Source organism: Aythya marila (assembly GCF_965140915.1).
Source record: "Aythya marila genome assembly, chromosome: 5".
In the NCBI taxonomy this organism is placed as follows: domain Eukaryota; kingdom Metazoa; phylum Chordata; class Aves; order Anseriformes; family Anatidae; genus Aythya; species Aythya marila.
Genome location: NC_139046.1, coordinates 20,394,595 through 20,418,750, shown reverse-complemented (window position 1 = coordinate 20,418,750; position 24,156 = coordinate 20,394,595). Strand labels below are relative to the sequence as shown.

Genomic DNA, 24,156 nt, shown 5'->3' with positions numbered 1-24,156 from the left:
TTCACTTGAGGGATGACATGGGCTGTCTACAGTACGTGAGAGTATAATTGTTGTTTCTTGTGGGCCAGATTGTGATCTCTTTCATTTGAGGGTGTTGCACAAATAATCCTGATGACTTCAGGGAGATTTTTTGCAAAAATAACGAAGTAAATGAGGTTCTAACAATTTCCACTGACAGTAGAAAGAAGGCTGCCCTGGGAACATAGTTGTTTTCTTTAATGTTTTAACAAATACAAGTTTAAACAGACTGTTGACTTAAAATTGAGCTTTCATGATGTGGACATTCCATGATTTTATTGTAGTATTTATAAACACTAGTCAGCATTTCTAATGAATGCTTGATTCAGAAAGATTTGTTATTAAAAAGTGTTTGTATAGTAACATGAACAGTTTGGCTAACAACATGCAAATAGAATCATGAAAAAAGCCATTCTGACTTTCACATGAAAAATCCCATTGGTTTTCATGTAAGATTTCCTTCCAGTTTTTCTTCCTGTTTTATTACGAGTCATGAAGAAGTGGCATTCACAGCACAGCAGGTAAATGGTGAAAATGCCGGTTGTAACATTGAGGAGCAGCATCAAAAGAAACTTAGCTGTGGATGGCAAGTTCAGCATATACCAATGGATTAAATACAAAAAGTTCACACGGCAAAATTCTGCCTATGTCAAGATCTTGATGCAAAAGCAATGACTTGGAAGGTGATGTTTGAAAGACTATTTTGTGTGTGTGTGTGTGTGTGTGTGTGAGTGTGTGAGACATACCTTTATGAAGGACTGGACAGGTTCTTAGGCTTTTACTTCGAATTCTTCTTGTACTTGACCCTTTTTCAAGCTGGATAGTTAGCAAGTGAATTGCCATGATGCTCTTCCTTCTCCTGTCCTGTCTGTCCTTCTCATTCTTGCCTTACACTATGTAGCAGCTATAACTGATAAACTGAAGTTTGTAACTTATAGAGGTTACATCTGCTAAGGTTGTCCTCTGCTGTAGTCTCATTCTTCTCACAATATCAGGGATATCTTTGTGTTGAATATCAAAGATACTTTTATGTTATTCAATCTGGGATTTCCAGAGACATTTAATGAAATTGATTATTTATTTTCCACTGAACTTTAATGGAAGTTGGGATCCTTTGGCCACCTTTCAGGCATCCTGCACAAAACCACAATAGAGTCACCTTGTTGGTATGGCCATGGATGTATGTAACTAGGCCATGGTGGAGAGACTTCAGTTCTCCTTGTAGCACTACAGCCATGTGAAAGAAACTAGAAATAGGATAGGATAGGTGGGCATGACTGACAAGTGAACGACTTCAGCAGGCCATCTTGAGTGACAACAGCTCTGGAGAGAACTGTGAAGCTGACTGGTCTCTGGCAATGCTGACAGCTTGGTATTGGTGGAGTGTGTATTTTGAGTTTTGAATTGCTATGAGGGTTAATCATGAACTTCAAAAGGAGGATGAACTGGTTTAGAGCAGACAGATTTCTGTGAAAAGCAGTTTGAAGTGGTGTATTATGGTGTGTGTTGTCATCTTCAGTGTAACAGTCCAAGTAACAAAATAAAATCAACCCAGGTTGATCTAGCACAGTGTTTTTGTACAAAGCTCCAGTTCACTATTTGTGTTTCTCTAGCATATCTTAACCTCTCTACTCCTGTTACTGCTTCTCCAGCAGCTGCGTTTTTCCAGGGTTTCCACAAGGATGCATGTACATCTCTTTCCCTTCCACAAGGATGTATGTCTCTTAGGCTTGATATTTAGCAATCACAGGAGATAAGTCTGTCCATGTACTTTAACTGTGTCAGAGTGAGGTCTGGATGGCATCATCTTTCTTTTTTCCTGGTTTCTGATAAGGGAAATGTGGGTATGTGGGCCTGAGAAGTGCAACAGCAATCTCCTCTTACAACCCTGCTCTGGATGGTCATGGTGGGAGAAGAGTCACAGCTGTAGTTTGTTCCTGCTGTGAAGTTAGGTGTAGCAGCCTGTGCATACCAGGACATAAAACAGGTGGGACGTAGTGGGATATTTCCTGCAAAGGAATTTCTTGGCTTGTCATGCATACTAGCCCTGGCTAGTACTGTAATACTTCCCAACTTAGAACTTTGTCTCAGGTTTTGTGCTGATACCATAAACATAGCTTAAGGCCTGGAAGGCTGGGCTCTCAGACTGTCCAGTTTGTAGCAGCTGATGCTCTCACAGCTGCACCTGATTCCTTAACTGTCAGTGACACATGGACACACATTTGTGTGCTGTATTTGCAGACATACAATTAAAGGAAGCAAAAGCATATGGCTGGCAGCAGCTTGAAAAGCCTGCCAGTCTTGGTTTCGAGAGCAACTGTGCAGTATTGCAGTATTGTCTCATTATCTTTCAGTACAAAACAGACCCCATGTCCTTAAGCTATTTAAAAAACAAACAAACAACAACAACAACAACAACAAAACTTAGGCCCATCTTTTGAAAAAGGATTAAAGTTGTATAAAGTCCTGTCTCAGCAGAACTAAGACCCTGTCTGTCTGGATTGGGGATTTTGAATATTTCCATAGACCTTCTGAAAATCTGGCTTGCTGATGTCCTTAACTGTTTAGGGGGTGGTGCCCAGCATCATTTTTCCCACTACAGAAGATGAATCAAAATCCATGTCTTACTTCTGCAGGTCTGCCTTTAAAATTTTCCCTGAGGAGCTCACAGTAGCAAGTGGAAAATGATAATTGCAGAAAAGTTTAACTAGATCTTCTGCTCCAGAGTTTAGGGCAGGGGCTTCCAGAGGAGAGGGAAGGAAGACTCTACCATAACTCTAAGGTTTAATCCTCAAGAGGAAGGAAGTTTTCAGTGTACTGTGCTCCTTGCATATGCTGTCTTGTTTGATTTGAGTTGCTGCCAGCTGCTGTTTTTAGTCTCCCCTCAGTCCTTCTGCCAGGCTTTCACACTCCCCCTCCTGTGGGCTTTTCTTCTATGGCCTTATATTCATTTTCCTTCTTTCATCTCTTCTCTCATCACATATTCTCATTCCATTATTCTTAAGCATGCTCATTCCTTCTTTTGTTCCTGTCTTCACCTTTATTTTATCTTTGTCTTTCCCTTCTTGTTGTTGCTAGTCTCTTGTCTATCTTGACTTTCATCTTTTATATTACCTGATGGAGAGTGGTTTTGTAGGACCTAGTTTTATGTCATAAAACAGACATTTTAGAGGTCAAAAATAACCAAGGGCCTGTTTTAGGGATCTGAGATCCCAAACAGTTCATTGTTTTTTGGTTCAGGCGCCTTGTTACATCCCAACTTTTTTTTTTTTTGCATGCCTTATGGTCACTGTTTGAGTTGGTAGACTGATTAACAGGCAAAGTATTTACATAGCTACATGCTGAAATAAACTGAAAGTCAGCCTAGTAAACATGCTAGTCGTTTTAGAGAACAGAACCTTGCTGACATGTTAGTAATGGTCTCATAAACCTGATTTTTGAGCTGAAGCAAACCACTCTTTGGAAGTCTAATGTCTCATGTCATGGTATCTTAAACCTCCACTGCTGATTCATGCTAAACAGCCAGAAGGCAGCCTGAAAACAAAGTAAGAGCATCCATTCATTTTTTTGCCATCAGTCTAAGTCAGCTTCCTGCCATTCCTTTAGCAACTCTGTAACGTTGACAAGCCCTGCTCTTTTGGAACCATGCTATCTAGACCTCTGCCTTAACAGTTTGCAGACTGAAGTTTCATGCTTTACTTATACCTGCTGGTACCATTTCTGTATTTAGCAGAAAGAAATGCAAAAAAACTCAATGAGAGAAGTATTTCAGTAAGGATAATATTGAGAAGAGGGTGGGAGGGGAATACCATCCTTAAGAATCAGAGGTTTTAAAGATGGAATATATTCTTCATTGTGTCACAGTTCTCTCTCAAAAAGAAGCCTTGGGAACCTGAGACTTGCTTTAATTTTTTTACTTTTTTTTTTTTTGCCTCTTTTTATCTCTTTCCTCCCACTCATGATCTCTGATCTTTGTTAATCTGGATCTGCTCTATATGTTCATAGGGGAAATTTCTTATAGGAAAGAAGAAAGACTGCAAGGACTGAGAAATTATCAAATCTGAGGGAGAACAGGCATTGAGTTATGCCTCAACTGTTCAGAAGCAGTGAGGAGCACTCTCCCACCCCTGCTGCCTGGTTAGTAGGATTTCCACCTGCAATGTGCCCTGTTTGGAAATCTGGTTGAATGTCACCTGGGACTCAACCATGGCCCTTTAACCACAAAATGTGCCTTCCAGTCCAGATTTGGCTTAGATTGGGTGTTGTAAAAAGCACCATATTCAAGCATGTTATTGAGGGAAGGGACAGGAAGGGGAGTCTGCCTTGGTGAATCTTCCTAAGGAGCATTCAGATTTAATGGAGAAAAGAGATTCTGCCACTGCACGGGAAAAGATTTTGGGAAGACAGGAGAGGAATTGAGTAAATACTGACACACGTGACTTTTGTGGGGTGCATTTTAATAACATCTGTCAGTTCTTTTAAAAGTACCCAGCTGGCTGTGGTTTAACTGTACATACCTCCCATACTTATTTCCACACATATGAACATGCCAGTGTGTTTTCACACCTGTTCTTGGACATGGAAACCCAGTAGACTGAGTTTCTTCCTGTGTGCTTTGTTGTCTTAGTGTTCAGGTGGGCATCAGAGCTTCAATTGCACTATTCTGTTCAGGCTTTGTATTGTACTGTATTCTATATAATTTCATCTCTGAAATTGCGCCCACCACTACGATATGTGCTCATAGTGGGTTGTTAGACTGTTCTCACCATGGGATCTGAATGCCTCTTCACTGGAGTCTGTTTGGCTCCTTGTGTGCTGCACCCCATGCTGTGGTAGCAAGCTGCCTGGGTATTACTACATTGTGTTTCTTACTCTGCACCCACCAAAGAGCATGAGTGCTTATCAGGTGTCCTTAATAACATGAATCTGGCATGGCTTTGTTTTCAACTCACTCGTTAGGCTAAAAGAATGTGTTATTTTGAATAAAAAGCAGTTTCACCTGAAAGTAAATGGCCAAATGAAATTTTTAGTCCTGACAATAGAGGCCATTTGCTGTTGATTATTGCCATCATGGCACACTTTAAGTGAGAACAAACATACTAACCTCCTCCAATACACACAGGCCTTTTTTCCTAACAGATTTATTCATTAAGCATATGTTCAAAGACTACAGCTATTACCACTTTTAAATAGAACAATTTTTTCATTGCTTTTCATAGATACAGTGCCATGGTATTATGAAAAACCCATTAACATTCTGGATTTAATTAACTAACATATTCTATTAAAACTGTTCTGCTTCAGCAGTTGTTTCACAATAGGCAGATAAATACTGTATGTTTAAGACTGACCTTCAAATGACAGTCCAAAGTTGCTCCTTGGCAAAGTCTTTAGCAGTTTGAATGCCTTTGTCTTTTCTGTACGTGCCTGAAGAAGTGTCTCTTACCTCTGAGCCCAGAAACGGGGGCTGAGGTGGTAAGGCTGAAAGGCTTGGTTCTCAATTCCTTGCCAAGGCAGCATTCCTGCTGAAATAGGTTAGAAATAAATAAATAAGAATAATCTAACCAATTTTGCAGGCTTTCAGGAAGAAGGATGGCACTCCTGAAAGACACTAAGTGCCTTCCATTTTGTAGGTCTTCTGTGGAAGATAAATACAGAAAGCTTTTGCAGAGCAGGTCATTTTGTTTTGTAGTTTTTGGGCGGGGGCTCGCAAAATGGTTCCTTTAGCACTCTGCACACTGCCTGCTGCTGCTGTGTGCTCGCTGACTCTGGCAGGTTCTGAATGTCCTTGGCAAGGCCTTGTTAGCCTGTGCCATTTTCCATAGGTGAAAGTGCTTGTGCAGCAGCTCTTGGGTGAAGCTTCCTTTGATCTTGAGGCTTTGCTGTGTGTTGCTAAAATGCAATTCATAGTGGAGACATGTATGACTTCGGTGACTCTGTGGCTTTTCAGTTGGTAAGAGCACTTTAAATCTGTAGAGATAAAAGGTCAGTACACAGACAAATATTGTAATTACCCTTCCCCAAAAAGTAGGACTTGATATCTTCTTGATTCATCTCTTGTCTTTTGAGTCCACATTTGGCATGTCTGAAATAGATCACAGCACTTCTACCTGAGCCGCGTGTAAAGCGTATCTCCTTGTCCATTCTGCTTATGATTTTCCCAGGATAATTAATGTCCTCTACAGCATAAAGGACAAAGAGTGTGTTACACATAGTTGAAACTGGAAGTCAAGAAGCGCAAAGAAAAAAAATTGAGTGGAATCTGGCCCCTGTGGAAGAAGACAAGTAGGGTAGGTAGGAAAGTTCAGCAGAGGTCTTTAGGAGCTAAGAATGAGACTTCCAAGGTCATTCAGTACAGGTTTAACTACTTCTTGTAGAAGTCAAGTGTGTATCTCAGTGTGGGAAGAGACTTGGTATAAGGCATTTGGCATCTCCGGTAAATGCAGACGAAGTGTTCTGGATAGCATAGCAGGAAGAAAGCTGTGTGGATGAGAAGTATCACTGGAAAAAATCTTGCTTCCCATTGGCACATACAGTCACCCACACTATGTAAGGAACACTGTATGTATGACATTTGACTGCATGCACTTCCAAATACATTATAAAATTCCTGAAAACACAGATTTAGACAGCTAGCACAGTAGTGTTCCAACATGGGAACAAAGCGGTGGGACATCTTGGACTCCATGAGGACATGTGGCCTTTGTGATGACCTGCATTACAAATGTTAAGAAATCAGGAGCTCCTGAAAAGAGAAATGCTCTAATCAGGGCCTGAGAAAACAATCTTTTGAACCACCCCAATTTGTGTTGCACAAATGAGGTGGTAAAATGAGTTCATGTCTTTTTCATCCTCAGAGCAGTAGATGGTGTGAGACCTTTTATAACTGTAGCAATTGAAGGTTTTAACAGTGTACATTGACAGTTCTGCCTCCTGCAAATACAGCAGACATGCCACCTGCTTCTGTGGAACATCAAATCATATACAAGACCTTTCTGGAGTGATCTTGATCCAAGGGATCTGAGAAAGCATCCACTCTGACTGCTGGTGCACAGAACAAAAAAAAAATCCTAGGCTAGCCGATAGTAACCTTGCTCTGGAGCTGAAAGCAGCAATGCTGTGTTGTTTCAGGATCTGGTTCCAAAACGATGTCTTGACAGCTTTGCTTATCAGCTTGTGGACCTGTTGGTTCATGTCAGCTCTTGCTAGATGACTTGGCATGAGGCTGTGGAGTACAAGACAGTCACCTTCTCAGATCAAGGAAAACCTTGGGATGCAGGCTTCTGTGAGAGGTGTTTCTTTGGATTGTTTTATAAGCCACTGAAGCTCTTGACTGCAGGCAAGTAGTGCAAAAATGCTCCCAGAATAATTGCAAAGCTTATCATCAGCATGTGTTTTTTTTCCTCACCTACTCTGACATAAATCCATAACAACTTGTGCATGTCTGCTTATGTAGCTAGACGAAACATTGTCCTGTGCACATTTCTGTCACTGGGAAGAGGATGAGAAGGCAAACTGTTGGATTCTTTTAGTTAGCTACTTAAACCTTTGTGTATGTGTTGATGAGCACAGTACAGGAACCTTTAAAAACTGGACACAAGAAACCAAGTGAGCTGTTACCTTCCTCTATGTGAACTGTTTGCTTTTGTGTTGTTAGGTGGTCAGAGAGGAGGAGAGGTTGATGGAAATATTATACTTAGCATGCATCTCAGTATGGCCCTAACATGAAGAGCCTGCAGTTACAGAGGTTGCAGAGCACTGATCCGGAGCAACAATGATTGATTGTGTAGCCTTTGCATTTGTGCCCATAATGGAACTGCCCTGGGTGGAAACAGAAAATGAAGTGTGGACATCCTGTTGCCAGGTGTCCAACACCCTTATCTAACCAAGTGCTTATTCTGGTGACTAAATGATAGCATCTGAAAGATATTATTTTTTGAGGAAGCCAAGCAGTGCAAGCATAGCCTTTTTAAATCCATAAAAGAAAGTGAAATGCTTATAGTTGGGATGGTACCCTTGAGGCGTATAAAAGGTTTGTGGCTGAAGATGATTGTTGAGACTAGTCTTGATATAATTCACTCTACTCAGGGAAGAGAATGTCATTGGAATAAATGTTGAATGTGATGGTGGGTCTCCTAGATGTTTTTGCTGATGGCTCCAGGGCGTAAGATTTTAGTCACTTAGTAAAGCAGGCTGTATCCAAATGGACGGCATCAAAATCTTCACATTTGAACTTGGCAGGAGGCCAGCATATCACCCATCTGCTTCAGGGTGCAAGCTCTCTCATTTCCCAGAGGAGAAAACAGATGTAAAACATACAGGTCAGCAGGCTAGGAAGTTGCTCAAGAGAAATTAGAAGCACGCAATGGTATTTGCATTGCAGCTGCAGAAGTTCTTTACTTGCAAAAAAGAAATATGCTTTATTTGAGTAATACAAGTGTGCTAATGCCAATATAAACGATAGTATTAATATTAAATACTTTCAAAAGTGCATGAAACTAGAATGCACTTTCTGTTTAATCTTCTAATTGACTCTGCTATTGCAGAGGCTGTTTGACTGGTTTTAAATTAAAGTAGCTGTTTTTTGATTATGCAGTCAGGCGCTTTTACTCATATCCTGTTGTTAATGGCTGAAGGTACAAAAGCGATCATTTGGGTTTGAGCAGGGAGAGTTAGTTATTCTATCTCAGGAAGAGAATTAAACTCTGGACATCTAAATCTGCCTCTTTGTTGCCCTGTTGACAATTCTCCCTAGCTATGTTCCTGTGCAAGGTCGATCCATAAGCAGTCAAAGCAACAGCTCTTGAACTACAGAATTGCCGAGCTGCTTTGTGGGTGTCAGTTTTCCCTGTTAAATGGAGTTTGCAGGCTGGGAATGATCTGGGGCAACCAACTCAGCTGAAAGTCAACTTGTGGTCTGTTTATAAAAGTTCAAGGCACCCCCAGAATTACTGCCAGGCACTTGAAATACTTTCCCCAAAGAAAACAGTATAACCAAGAAATATATTCTTTATATTAAAAAGGGGAATGCAGTTAACTGTTAAGCAGTAATGAGAAGGACCTTCTGCAATGGGTTTAATAGGAAAGGAGGAAAAAGCCTTGTACAAAAACAAAAGAAGCTTTGAATAGAGCCCTGATTGAAAGATGGCAAATGCTAATTATGTGTGGGTGTGATGGAAGTTAATATTCGCTGCCTCTGCCCGCTGAGGGTCTGCATTCACTTTTCAAGAGCTGTAATTTGACACTGTATTTAATATTTTAATTGTTTTGAACCAAACACTGCTCTAGGGGCCCTAGCTGCCATGAGAAATAGCATATTCTTGAACTTGACAGGTTTCCCAGGAGAAAAGGAAAAAGGACAGTGCTTAACAACACATCCTTTGTTTAAGACCTGTAAGCATTAGTAGATCTGTTAAGAATAAACCTCATGTGTATTTGATTTAATAGTGGAACTATGATTTATATGGGGACAGTGGCATAACTAACCTTCCACTGGAAACTCAGAGCATCTCCCATGTTATTAGTGGAAGCATTGCAGTTTATAACTAATATTGGAGGAGAACGAGACCTGAGCAGATGGTACAGTAACTATCGTATACTTTGCCTTTGGTTCCTTTATCTGACACTCTTATTGCTTCTGATGGCTCCTACTGTTTTGTCCGTGCTGAACTGGGAGGCCTGTCTTTCTCGAGCAAACAGCCTGATGATTTTGCTTTCCTCTCACTCCCGTGTAAGCAGGGCTTGCACCTGAGCTAGCCTTCTCAGCCAAGGGTGTTGTGAGCTGCCATGTTCTTGCAGCTCTTTCATGTGAATTATTACAGACTAGAAATTGGATGAGATGATCAAGTAAGTTACTTGCTCATACTCAATGGTCTAGGGCTATTAAGCAGTCAGTAGCACTGTGCAGGACTCTGTCTTGAGCAGCTGGTTTCTCCAAGGAAGGAAGAGTTTGGCAGCTGCTCAAATGAGGTCTCTGAGTCTCACCCTTTAGCGCAGCAAAGTCATTGGTGGCAGGCTGCATCCTTCAACGATGTTTTCATAGACCAGAGTCCTGTCACATAAAATTGTGCTTTCCAAACTCTTTTGATTATTTGGAACAACAAGCTGACAGAGGTAAGGAACTTGGAGAATGGTTATGAATTTTGCTTTTTCTCTTTCCTGTATTTCCTTTCCCACCAGTTATCACATTTTTTTGTGATCTATTTCTTGAGCCTCTTGGGGGGGGGGGGGAAGGGAGGGAAGAGACCTGATATAGGAAGGCACGTTAAAACAATTTCACTAAAATCTTCTTGGAATGGATTTTGATTTTGCACTTCAGACCTGTAGAGAACAAGCACACTTTCAAGCAAGTAAACTTGCACTGGAAGAATTTCTGAGAAATGGGGCCAAACATTAGCTAAGAACAGATTCCTTCTCACAAGGAAAAATCAGGCTCACTTTCTGAAGTGCTAATTCTGCCTTATAAAACAATTCTTATCTAGTTCTTAACAAGCCTCTAGTTTTTCTACTGAATATAAGCAGTAGCATTAGTTTAAGAATTAGTCTGAAAATTAATCCTGGTTTAGTCTGCAAGTCAGTTTCAGAGGTGTATTTTTGGAATAGTTGAATAAACTGGGAAGCTTCTGGGCATTTTCTCTTTTTTAATGACTTAAGAACTGAAGTGTCCAAAAATCTAATTAGAGAAAAATTACTACCTTCATAATTTAATTAAATGTATATTTCTGTTCAACTGTACAGTCCAATGTAATAGAGACCTGTGCCTGCTATAACCTTGATAAAACAAGTTTCCCACCACAGATAGCAGGGTCCCTTCTTTACATTAGAATTTAGCAGATGGCAGGAAATGTTGACTCCTGTTGTAGCTCCCATGAAAATCAAGCAAAGGAAAAGGACTAACGTTTTCTCTTCATATTATTCTGTTTGAAAAAGGATTGCAGTTGATGGATAGTTCCACTGCAGCAAATCAGCTAAAGATGGCCTTAGGAACTGGGGTCTATCCAGAAGGTATTGTCACTTGTCATTGTGACACTTCCCTGTGGCAGCCAGGCAATTACTACACAGTGCCTGTTGGACTGTTGAAAAAGTCACAGCATCTTGAAAACTCTGAAGTCGGAGAAAAGGGGAGGAATCTCAAGGGCTGGTCTGAAGCCTGAAACTTGTGGAACAAATCAGCAGTGACCAGTTGGGAATCAGATGAGGTCTGCAATCTGTTTGCTGGCCGGTCTCTTCTTGTAGAAGAAGAAGAGGGGGAGGCAATTTGTCTTGCAATCTGATATTTCTCTTCTCCATCCCTCTCTAGCAGCTTGCAGGCTTGCTCTTATATGTGACCCTGCTGTGTCATAATAATGGTCCTGGGTGAACATGAACATTTTTTCTGACTTCACCTCTTTTTCTCTCCTCCCACCCATCCCAGATGAAGTGGCAGGTGGACTGAGTGGGAGCAGTGTGAAAATGAATGCAGAGAAAATGTGTGACTCAGCAGTTCAGCAGGGAGCTTCTGAGTGGAAAGGCAACTATTCTCCTCACACACTCTGGTATCAGGCTCCTGTTCCTTCAGAGATGAGAATAGGCCATTTATGGATGGAGTTTTGCAGCCCACCAGCAGGGAAAAGGGCTGCATATTCTTTTTAGCAGAACTTATCTTAAGTAGAGAGGAAAGTTACCTCTCTAAGTTGGTTAAATAAGGTTACCAGTAAAAGAGGAGAGGTATTGGACCAGAAATACATAGACCTCAGGTTGGTGCCTGGTTTGATCGTTATTTTTTCTGCATGACTTTCCAGCTTCCTTTTTTTTTCTTTTGATGTATCTGTCCATTCTGGTAGTTGGTTTGGCTTAAGCAGTGTCCAGGTTCCACCAGCTGACCTTGAAAAGTATAAATCTCAGTGTTCTTTCTGGCTTGTAGAAGGCACACGTTTCCCTCTCTGTGCTTCTGTTTAAACAAACTTCAGAGAACATTTGCCTTTCTCAGAATGAAGGCTGGCTTTAGGTGCACTAATTGCCACTCACAGGCAAGCAGGTGCAAAGGAAAACTAATGCTCAGTGTGGGTTGTCCTCTATCTTATCAGGGGTAAATTAATCTTTTTTTTTTTCAGCTAATAGTAGGGAGGGGCATTGCAGTGTCTAACTAAGCATTTTGGTAATGATACAAATGAAAATTGAGATATTTTATTATCGGTTTTATTCTTAAGAAAGGACTGAAGAAGATTTTTCTCTGTAAACTAAGCAACAGGAGGTAGGCGCTTTTTATCTGTGATCATACTTACCAAAACCTCAGTTTCAGAGCTGTAGTTTGCATTGTTGTCACTGAAGTTTCCATCAACTTCTGTTCCAGAGTTTGATCTTTCAAAGAACAGATGAACTCTTTGCTTTCAGCTCATGCAGATGATATGTGCACACACGTGTACGCATACAGGTACCTATAAGGTGCATGTGGGATTGTTTTTCTTTTCAGCTCTTCATCTGGATACTTTCAGGGTCTACATGCTCTCTCAATCAGTGTTTTATTCAGATATTTGGAAAAGGTAAAGTATGGGACTGTTGGAAACAGTAATCAAGTAGAATAGTAGTTTGTACTGTATCATAATTGGGAAGGTATAAAAAAAATAATAATGGAAGAGCCAGAAATAGAGATGCATTCTTATTATAACTGTGTGTGGAACTAGCATTCCCACTGCTTTCAACACAGCTCATTAGATCTTGAGTGTAATTTTTAATGTAACTTGTCAGATGAGTTAGGAATGTAGAGAACATGAAGAAAAAACAGCCTTTCCCTCATGAGGAATTGTACCCATCAGTAAGGACATCAGTAAGTTATGACATAGCTTCTGCCATTGTATTTAGTTCATGAATATCTCAGATTGGCTGGTTGTAAAGATCAGTAAAAGTTTGAGTTGTAGGTTAGTGACTCACTGGTTGGTTTCCTGTGGGGAGAGGAATTCAAGTCCACAAGTTGTTTGCAATGCAAATATGGCAGATCCCCTTCCTTATACCCACTTCCTCCCATACCACTTCAGTGCAAAAGAAAAATCCTCGTGATCTAGAAGCTAGTTATTCTGTTTCCTTCGTTCTCATACTGCAAGGTGTCGCAAGCAAAAGAGAATGCTTCCTAAGGCCATCTCTTTGTACTAGTACTACATGTATAGTTCTATTCCTTGAGTAGAGAAGCTGTCTTTTCACACTCCAGCAGCACAAGCTGCCTCATGTTTGTGTATTCCCTGAGGCAGCTCATCCATGTTGGGTGTGTCTTGACAGCATCTGGACTTCACTGAAACCGATGTCTAATGACTTGCAGATTTAATGGGTTCCTTACTGGCTAGGTGAAGTACCAAACCAGGGTTATGTCCTGCATATGCAATTTCAATGCATGTGAAAACAAGCTTTGCAGACCCCTATCAGTAGCATACGTTCAGTTAATGTTCTCTAATCAATGGCAGACCTTCCTAGCAATTAGATGGAAATCTGAGACAGTGATTTCAATAGAGAGTTGCATTTTGATACCCGAAGATGTAGAGGCTATATATGGATTTAGGTCTGTGATGTAAAGTGTTTGTAATTTTGCTGGATGTTAAGTATTGCTGTCATGTTCATAGTTAGCAATGCTTCCTAACTCTGGTCCCACACTTCAGTGTAAATTCTTGTCAAGTACAGTCATCATGGAGACGTAAACAGGTTGACAAAGGTATATATCTTCCTCACACCTAGCACAAACATGGGACAGTGTTGCTGAGCTGCTGCAATCTGCTGGCTGCTGCAGCTTGAGAGCTGGTGATATAGGCGAGGCCCATTTCTCCTTTCTACCTTGTGCATCTGGCAGGTAGTTTCACAGAGCTCATGGTTTGCCAACCTGTGCTACACTGCCCCAAGCTACTTCTGCTCATTACTGCCACAAGGACAGCACGCACAGTAAGAAGCATGGAGTGGATGTTCTTCTTGTTTTTTCTTGCTGTTGTCTGTCCTGTGTTTCCTATTTGTTAGGAAATATAGTGAGGATACATGGTTGAGGGGATTGTTTTTTTTCCTGTGATGGTTCTAAATATGAATCAATTGAGTTACAGAGCTGCTGCTGCCTTGTCCACAGTGGCATTCAATTGGTTTATGGTGTATTTGTTACTGCAAGGCATTGTCATCATACTTCCATTACTACAGTGCCATTTAGTGTTCCAGCTAAGTCTGGTACTCCAAGTGTGTGGCTTTCTTCCTAGAGTGTGTATATATTCTTGTTTCATTCTTCTGCCCTGTCTGTACCCATATGCAGAGTCAAAAAACAAGCAAACAACAACAAGAAAAGAGAGGTAAAGGGGGTTTAGAAATAGATATATTCTGAGTTATGGAAGCCTACTGTTACCTTGTGAGGGGATGAAGAAGTTCCCCTGTATAGATCATTCCTTAGCAAATTGTTGTGTCATTTATTTTTGGCAACTTGGTCTGGTGGCTGTGTTTAGGGAAAGAATACGGGATGGGTGTATCGCTAGTTTGATTCAGAAAGTTATTTTTCCCTGAACAGCAAGGATGATGGTCAAGTTCACAGTGCTATTTTGAAATTCCAATTTGCTTTAACAAGGAGTATGCCTGATACAGATATCAGAGCCCTTTTAGTTCTTCCTCCAAAGGGTTTTTCTAGCAATTCCTTTTTCTTAGCCCTGTGTCGAAGGAGAAGTACTGGTGGAACTTGAATTTCTGTATCATGGGACAGGGTTTCAGGAGGCTATCATGTGGATGTTACATTTCACTGTCAGTCAAATCGCTCAGAGGTGAGGCATAACTGACTCCTTCTGGATGTAGTTGTTCTTATCATCTCTCTCAAGACCTTCCCACTGACCTTGACATGAAAACTTTTACCAATGTCTCACTCGTGAGACATGTAATTTGTGCACTGAAAGAAACCCCAACCCCATTATTGCAAGCAATACATGAATATAGGGTTGTAATATGAAGTTTGAATGATGACTGAAGTATTGTCTAACATAGACATAGTTAAATCAATACAAAATCCTAGATGGGCATCACTACGTTTGTTAAAATCTAATATTCTGGGATTTGGAATACTAAATTTTAGTGGACTTGTATTAATCTAACTTAAATTCTTTGTATATCCAAGACATGATTCTTAATATATACATTTACACATATGAATTCTGACAGTTTTCAAGTATTTGAGTTCTTGACCTAGTGCCACTGTTGATTTTTACTGTAACAGTGAAAACACCTGTTGATAGCAGCTGAACAGAAGCAATTCAGCATAGCAGGAATCTGTGGTTCTTAGGTCAATAGAGCAGATCTCTACCTCATGCAGTAAAAAATTAACTGATAGTAGAAGTAGTCTATTGTCCTTCACATAGGGCAGAAGAAGAACTTGACTCCTACAATTGTACATCTGTTGCTAGACAACACTGGAATACTGGGAATTGGGATTCTTGGCTCTGGAGAGGCATAGATCCCCATGGTTACGGACCCAGCACTCCCCTAACTTTGACGTCTTTGTTCCAGAAGGTGTGTGGTTAAGTGCCCTTAACATCGTCATCTGGAGTCAGGGTTCTGCTTCCAGCTTAGAAATGACTGGCCTTGTAAAATCTCAGGCTGTTACAGATAAGAAATGAAGACATTCTATTTACCTGCTGCATAACAAGGTAAACGAGCTTTTGGTCAGTTAAAAAAGAAGTAGTCTGAAATATGAAATATGAGTTTATGAGAACTAGTTGAAAGCTGAACTTGACATCTGTATTCTCTGGTTCCTTGCTTTGGTTGTCTTCCCGAAGATATTTTAGTTGTGGTTTGCACATATTTTATCTGGAGCTTCAGGAAGGTGCATCCAACAAAGGCCATCACTAGGATTTGGAATGACAGTGAAAGACTCTTCAGCCATTCTAAGGGACTGAAGTACATTATTTAATGCAGATGGAGGAAAAGTGGGACTTAAAAAAAAAAAAAAAAAAAAAAAGTGGGACATGCTTAGTGAAAATGGGTTAGAGACTCGAGGAAGTCATAATAAACTATGTAAATAGACATTCTTGTAGGTTTATCTCAGCCACATGTGAATGCCTTTTGCATGGATGGCAAAAATAATTTCAGACATCAAGATTATGTCCTGGCTAAATTTCAACTTCCTGTTCCAAAACACATAGCATAAGCATTCCACAAAAAGAGCAGGAAAAAAAAAAATAGGCAAATAGTAACAGGGGGTTTCCCTTTGTCCTAATCTAGATCCAATGAGATATGAAGCAGTCTGAAGAGTTGGAAACTTTCAAATTTAACTCATTGTGGAATATGAAAATGAAGGCCAACATTGAAAGTATTAATTATAATGCAGCCTTAACTATAGACATGACTGCTGTGTCATCCTCATGGAAATCTTTGCATCCAGTTCTATGTAGCACAGTATCAGGGGTCAGATGTTAAGCATGTGGCCAGTGTCTCTGGACATGAAGGACAGCTTTTGGGCTGTGTGTGTTTCTTGGAGGGTGGGGTTGTCATGGGCTGTGCACTACTGTCTGGAGCCTGAAGGGCAGAGAGGCAGAGTTCCCATGACCTCTTCAGCTGTATTTCAGAAATTGTCTGCTTTTTATTAACAAGTGCTATTTTTCAAACTGTTTTCTTCCAGCAGTAAGGATGCATAGATGGAAGTGAAAGGAAACTTACTATTGAGAAATACAGGCTGGTTAACGTTTCTGATACTACCTTTTTAATTCCATATTTTCTGCACATTTTATTGCTGTATGATTAATATGAAAATGGCATACATACCTGGGTGTATGTCTCTCTAGATGTGTGTTCTTAGTGTTTCCTGAGAAATACCTGTACAATGACAATGAAAATAGCTACCTAGATCCACTTAGAGCCAGCATACCCTGCTGGGGCTACTCCCTCTCACAAATTGAGTGGAAATATCTTGAATATAAGAAACAAATAACCTGAACTTTACTGAAAGTACTAGGTAGTACCTTGCAGGTGCTCCTTTTTGATTCATCTCTGGGTCTCCCCAGTCACTGCATGTTGATGATCCTCTTGCTGTTGAGCAGCTGTGGGAATGGAGAGCGTTGTAGGAAGCCACCAACATTTCCCAAATGCCTTGTTTTCTTATGGAGGCATGTCCTAAGGTCCGTTTCGGCAAGGGGAGGAAAGACTATGGAGTAGTAGGAAATTAACAGCTCATGTTCCTGCCCACTCTCACGATTTTGTGTTCTAGAAATCAGAATGCCAGATTTCCATTAATCCTTATTGTACAGATGACCAGATCCTCAGATGATACATGAATCCAATGTTTCTTTCGCCTATTTAGAGCTGTGGCTAGTTTCTGGATGCTTATCCGACACAGGGTTACTATTCCAAGACTTGTAGAGAAATATCTGATGAAGAGAGCATTCTATAGAAACCTGACCTTGACCAACCACAGAAGTGCCAACAATGTGGCTTTTACCTGAGGCACACAGAGCCAATTTAGGGTTAAGAATAGTGTTGTACATAGAGCAGCCTTGGGATTTTCCTCGTGTGGAAAGGTGTAAATCAGGATGATTTACAGTGGATAGGTCTGATCTTTTACTCCTTTTATCTTGTAAATTAATTAATGTCTATGCATACTGTGTTCAAAAAGCTGCTACTGAGGGACTTACCACTCCAGTGCATATTTCTATTGAATGGAATAACATTATAATGTTATTAAAATAGCTCTTAAGTACAAATTCATCCACAAAGTAAGTTTTTAGACTTAGCCTTTGCCATAGAACACTCAGCCAAAAATCCAGAAATCTATAATCAAATTAGACAAAACAGACAAATAGGTGGAGAGGAAGAAACTGAGGCAGGGAGGGACAAAATGGATTCTCTGCCATCATGCAGCTGGAGCTAGGAAGTAGCACAGATGGTTCCTTTAAAAAAAAAAAAGTAAAAACAAAAAGGTACAGCGATGTAAATGAGAATGCATTAACAACAAAGCCCAGAATCTGCACCTCCGGAAAGAAAGGGAAAATAATTTATCCGCCCACACTCACTTTTTTCTGACGAAGGCAGGTGAATACAGCTGCACTAATAGAGTGTGACGCTCGCAATCCTGAGCCGCACTTACTGATGCAGAACTGAGAGGTAACCATCGTCTTTAGGAAAACAATAGTTCTTGCAGCCTCCGCAGTGGCTGCAGGGTTATGTGCTATTCATTCCCTGCACATGTCATTTTCATGTGAAGGTCTTTCCAATCCAGCTGCGATGGAGTCCATGGATGAAGCTGAAGGACAACAAGGACAGCTGAACAGGAAAGAGCAGTCCCTGAAAGCCTCCCAGAAAACAGCATTGCTTGGTTGGGCTGCCTGGTGGAATGGATTCATGACTGGAGACAACATGTATCTGTTTGTCCTCTCACAGATACTGGTAAGGAAGCTTGTCATCAGTTTGAAATGCTGGGACCCTTCTCTCAAGCTTTCTTGTCTTGTGAGGATTCCTCCTCAATAGTGGTGGACATAGCAGTGGACAGAGCTGCAATCACCTCCCACAGCCTTGCTTTGCAAACAGCCTTTGCCTTTGGATGTCCCAAATTCCCATCCCATTCCCTGCCCCTTTGAAAATGCCTCCTTTGTAAAATGGCCAATCTCACAACTGATCAGTTTTCTGCCGCTAATATGTTTGGGGGTAAATAACAATCTTATTAAAAAGTGAACTGGTAAATATACCCTTTAAGGTTCATTCCAGTGTGTCCTTTGTGCTAGGAAGTGAGGGTATACCCCTTTGTGAGAGTGCTAAATGTAACATCATTGTTTTTGTCATTTTATGTTAACTGTGGTGAGTGTAGCAACCTTGTGATTCAAATGAAATGCTTCAATATGTGTGTGTATATATTTTTATAGGGATAAGTATGTGAACATGGCTATTTGTGAGAGCTTTGCATAGTTTGAGGTAGACGTTTTAATAACACCAAGTTCATTGAATTCCAGTTTTGATTTAAAAGTGATAATGCTGAAAGCTCAGAAATCAGAGGGATCTCTTCTCTTTTGATACACAGACTACTGTGGGCAATCACTTTGCTAGTATAGATCAGAGTAAGCTTGCTGAACTCACCGATAAGCATCTAGTTCATGCTTGCTGAGCATTTAGCCCTCAGTCTTCTTATTGTTGTTAAGCTACAGCATAGAAAATATCTGACTTCTGAAAGCAAAAGTGGTGATCAACATAAAATCAATGAGAACTAAATTAGTTAATTATGCTGTCTTGAAATGAAAATGAATGTTTGTATAATGAGGGATACTCATTATGTATTTTCTGATTGATTGCACAGCTTCTCTGCATGATGCTGTGGTACAGCACTTATGGGACCATCCCAGTAGCTCAGAATGCCTTTGACCTACTGTCTTACCTGCTTACCCCATTTGAACGATTTTTGTCAGATCAGGGGGAGGTAAGTCCCTGTGCTCTTCTCTCTGACCATATGGTTGATGTCAGTACCTTTGGATGATGTTTCCAATATCTCTTTAGACTACATGTATGATACACATGTACTCAGATTAATGTTGTGACTACTGCATTGTGTGTATGTTCTGAAAAGCATTTTCTGAAAGCACTTTAATATTTTATTTTCAAGAAACAGGGCTAAATTTTTGTTTATGATGTTACATCAGCTCAGTGGATTTTCTTATAATGTACAAATGATTGCAAATGAAACAAAGCAATGAGAAGTCAGCCCTATAAGGCTTAGCTGACATAAAAGAAGAGCTGGAACTTCATTTACTAGAATTGATGAGAACTTAAATTTCGGAAGAATGAATGAAACTGCATAAAGGGTGCAGATCACAAGATACTCTGTCACAAAATTCTGTTTTTTTGAGTGTTTAGAGCATATCTGGATGTGGTACAAGTATTTCAGGTGTACTGGGAGTATGGATACAATTATATCTTCAAAGCTACCTCAGTAAAATTGCTTAACTTCTCACCATGACATAATGACACATATACTGGTATGATTCATTTGATTAATTACTGGGGTAATTATACCCAGTGCAGATTCTGCTAGCATGGACAGAACCTTAATTAAATGGTGAGCAGCTACTTTCAAAAATCAGGTGAAATATAATTGTTATCAGAATGTTTAGATTCATTGTACATGATCTTTGTAAAGGAGGCTAAGAAGTACAAACAGGAAATCTGAGTCAGTGCCTCTTGTGGTTGAAGTACAGAGGAGACTGTTTTCTGTGTTCCCTTAACAGTGTTTGAGCTGCATGTCACCTGTTCTTTTCTTTATTTGAAAGAAGCACTTTCTCTTTGTCCTTGCTTGGTTGGATTTATTATGATGCATAATCAAAGCTCTTCATAGAGCATTGCCTGTATCTTATTTGCAGTGGGCCTATCATTAACAAATTGTTCCTTACAAAATTGTTGATTTATAGGACTTTAACTGAAAATAAATGTTCTGTGAGTTCAGTGTGGAGGAAAGTGATTCCTAGAATGCACCACAGGAACACCCCGAGTATGACTCTGTGCAGATGTTCATGCATATCTTTGAGAACTGTTTATTATAGCACTATCTACAGTATAAATTTATACTTGAGAACAGTAAAGGCAAAGAAATTTGACATTTAAATAAAACTCTTAACTCTGAATTTCTTTCTAGCATTTTGCACATATTGCTGAGAATGAGGCTGGACTCTGAACTACTTAAATACGACTCGGGCATTAAAATGAATTTCACTGCAAGTACTGCGAATGAACCTGATGACATTCAACAGAATGCATGGAAAATGCAGGAGAGTCCTCTGTGGCTGTGTTTTTAGTAAGGACCTACAAACACAGGAACAGTACTAAACTTAATTCAGAGCCTTCTGCCAAGAGATAAAATTAGGCTGACTGTGGCAATGAAACTTGGGTCCAGCTTGCAAAATTCAATAGTGGATCCAGATCTCAATTTTGGAAATATTTATGGGTAGGAAGCAGATTTAATCTTTCAGCAACAGCCTTCACAATAGAATCTGCCTTTCAGACCTTCACAGATAGTTTCAGTCTTCTCCAAAGCCTGGCAGTTTTCTGGTGGTGGTGGTAGCTTTTCCACAAACAAGAGTAGGGTATGACTAATCCACATGGAAAATCCAAGAATGGATGCATACTCTCTGCCAAAAAACATGTATGCAGAGACTATACTGTGCTCTGAAGTACTTCATAATTATTATCAATTCTGTTGTATTGCAGGACCTGACTAGAATTGGGAGTGTTGTGGTATCATATATCCTGCTGTCTTTAGCATCTCTAGGACTGCTACTTGTAGCATCTCTGGTAAGTACAGTACTGCACAAACTGTGTTTGTGCCCTTTCTTCAGCAGGTTTTTGAAAGATGTCTAATTTACCCTAAGCTATTGACATTACACCTAGGATGATTTTAAAACCACATCTGGGCAATTTCTATGTAACTTTTGGCATGACTTACATAGAGAAATCATGACTACACTTATCCTTAATCCATTTCTTGATGAATTGTCGATTACACTGATGGTTTTTATTCTTTTCGTCCTCAGATGGGCAAAATGTTTTCACTTAGAATAGAAGGGATGTGGCCCAGTAAAGGAACCATCTCAAATTGCTGCCTTATGACTTGACCACAGAGCATCTGTTGTCTGAGGTGGCAGAAAGAGCTGTTGCAGAGCACCAGGGCACTTGCAGCTGCAATACCCTTGTAGATACAGGCCAAGGCCCCAGCTGCAAAACAATATTAGTGGCATGACTACAATTAATCTAGTTAACTGTCAGCCACTGGGGAGCAGGAGCACTATGTTGTGTTTCTGTGTGACTGTGTAATTGGCATAAAGGTGTGCACTAGATGGGAAAGCTAGGGAGAAATCTCTCACTTCAGGAGTTTTAATTGAGTAGGGCATTTCTTGCCCCTCTATGTTGTTTTGTTAAAGTGGGGGGTGCAGGTAGAACATGGCCTCCTATCACTATAGCATCTTCAGGCAGCTCAGGAAGCTGAAGCTATGCTGAGTACATGCAGTTTAAGTGATGTGCAATGTAATGAAGTGTATCATAGAATCACAAGGACTATTGGTTGGACGGGACCTCTGGAGTTTGCTAATCCAACATCTGGTTGAAGCAGGGCTATTGCCAATACTTGATACAGTCAGACAAGCATTATTCTACACAGGTTTTGAAAACCTCCAGGGAAGGAGATGTACCACCTCTCAAGGTACCCGTGCCTTAACAATATGGCACGCTTGGGGAGGAAGATTTTCCTAATGTCTGATCTGAATTTCCCAAACTGCAGCTTGTGGCCCCTGTCCCTTGTGGTATCAGCTGTATGAAGGGTCTGGCTGCATCAGCTCCATACCTGCCATTGAAGTAGTTCCAGGCTTTCATTGCATCACCCTTGGCTGCCTCTTTGCCAGACTGAAAATGCTCAATTCTCTCCACTTTTTTCAAAGATCATGTGCTCTACACCCCTGACCTTTTTGTAACCCTACACTGGGCCTGCTCCAGTTTGTTCATATCTATTTAAAACTGGAGGACCTAAAACTGGACATGCTATTTAATCAATGTGCAGCTGCACCAGTGCCAAGGTGAGTGGGCTAATACCTGCTTTAATCTGCTGGCCATGCTCTTCCTGATGTCACCTTGTATGAAGTTTGTCACATTATATTCCATGGTGAAGTTCACTCAGAGGCAGCACAATGGCAAAATCTTATGTTTACTGTGTAAGATGATATACTTTTAAAAACCGTTCTCAAGGCAAAGTAGTTAGTGTTAATGTCTGCATTACGGTGATCATTGATGTAGGCAAGGAAGTTAGCCTGGCTTATGTAATGTTCTGCTTTTTTGATGCTGCTGTTCCTTATCCAGATGTTTATTTTTTGAGGACAAAAATTCGTCTTGTGATTTTGTGACTGTAAATAGTAATGAAGAAAAATGAGACATCTGAGGGTTTTGATGAACTGTGTGCATTCCAGCAAAACATTCTGAACTGGAAATCAGAATAGCAGGGGTGTGATATCTCTGTATATCCAGCCTATTTGTTGTGGATGGAAAGATTTTATTGTCAAACTATTCTTAGGATACAAAGTAACTTCAAACAAGAGTTTTGTTCCCAAAAATCCTGATCTCACTCAGTTTTAACTGCTTTGAATCTATAGCATTGCCTTGCAAATGAACATTTTTACCAGTGTAAATGAGAACTGATTGGGCTCATTAAGTGTTAGTTAAAACTTCTGTACAGAAGCAGTTTTATAACAGCTTCTCTGTAGTTGAGTTTGCTGTGTTTTGTGATCATATGGTCTGCACTAACAGACTGGTCCTAGGTGGATTAAGGCACAAATGTCACTGTGACAGCCTGTTCTCTGGACAATTCACAGAGCACCAGACCATAAGTAATGTCCTGTGCAGAGCAATGGTCTATCTCTCCCAGTACCTTTTTTTTTTTTTTTTTTTCTGACAGTGGCATTAGGAGTGGGTGTTTAGAGAGCATATGAGCTTGGTCCATTTCTACTTGTCACCTTACTTCTCATCACTGGTCACGCTGATTTGCAATTTGTAAACATCGGTTTCTACCAGTATTTAGGGAATCAGATTTAAAATAATCATTAGTAAGACACTGGCAATACCACAGTGATGGAGCTAAGCAGGATTTCTAGAATCCTAGCCTGATGGACAACAGACAGCTGCATGAAGGCAGTTTTCTTTATTTTCCTTCTGTCTCAGTGCCATGATTTTACCCTGCTGGGCAGCTGAACTCCACCACAACTACTCTCTCATTCCACCTCCTCAAAGGAAAAGGGGGAGAAAATATGATGGAAAAGACTTATTGTTGAGATAAGGACAGGGAGATCACTCACAAGTTACTGTCACAGGCAGAACAGGCTCAGCATAGGGAGATTAATATAATTGCCTCTTACTAACAGGCTAGAACAGTGAGAAACTAAAAGCAAACTAAAACCACTTCTCCTCTGCCCCATTCACTCTTTTCTACCTGTGCAGTGCAGGGGAATGAGGCTGCGGTCAATCCCTAATGCTTTTTCTCTGCTGCTCCTTCATCCTCACTTTGCCCCTGTTCCACGCAGGATTCCTCCCATAGGATGCCGTCCTTCCTGCACTGACCCTGTGGGGGCTTCCCACAGGCAGCAGCTCTTCAAGAACTGCTCCCACACGGCTCCATACCACAGGGTCCATCCCCCAGGAGCAAACTGC

At 40.5% G+C, this 24,156-nt stretch overlaps 1 protein-coding gene across 7 annotated transcripts in view; it reads left to right on the top strand.

Annotated features, from left to right (window-relative positions):
• Positions 1 to 24,156, top strand: part of PTPN5 (protein tyrosine phosphatase non-receptor type 5) — an 82,223-nt gene that overhangs the window by 29,158 nt on the left and 28,909 nt on the right. For 3 of the 7 annotated variants that reach the window (XM_082762436.1, XM_082762435.1, XM_082762430.1), the window contains exons 1-3: positions 18,057 to 18,375; positions 19,277 to 19,396; positions 21,178 to 21,261. In XM_082762436.1, the coding sequence (XP_082618562.1) occupies positions 18,175 to 18,375; positions 19,277 to 19,396; positions 21,178 to 21,261 (405 nt within the window). In that variant the 5' untranslated portion in view covers positions 18,057 to 18,174. Of the gene's footprint in view, positions 1 to 18,056; positions 18,376 to 19,276; positions 19,397 to 21,177; positions 21,262 to 24,156 lie in introns of those variants that run through there. The other 4 variants (XM_082762432.1, XM_082762431.1, XM_082762433.1 and 1 more) reach the window with 2 other exon arrangements.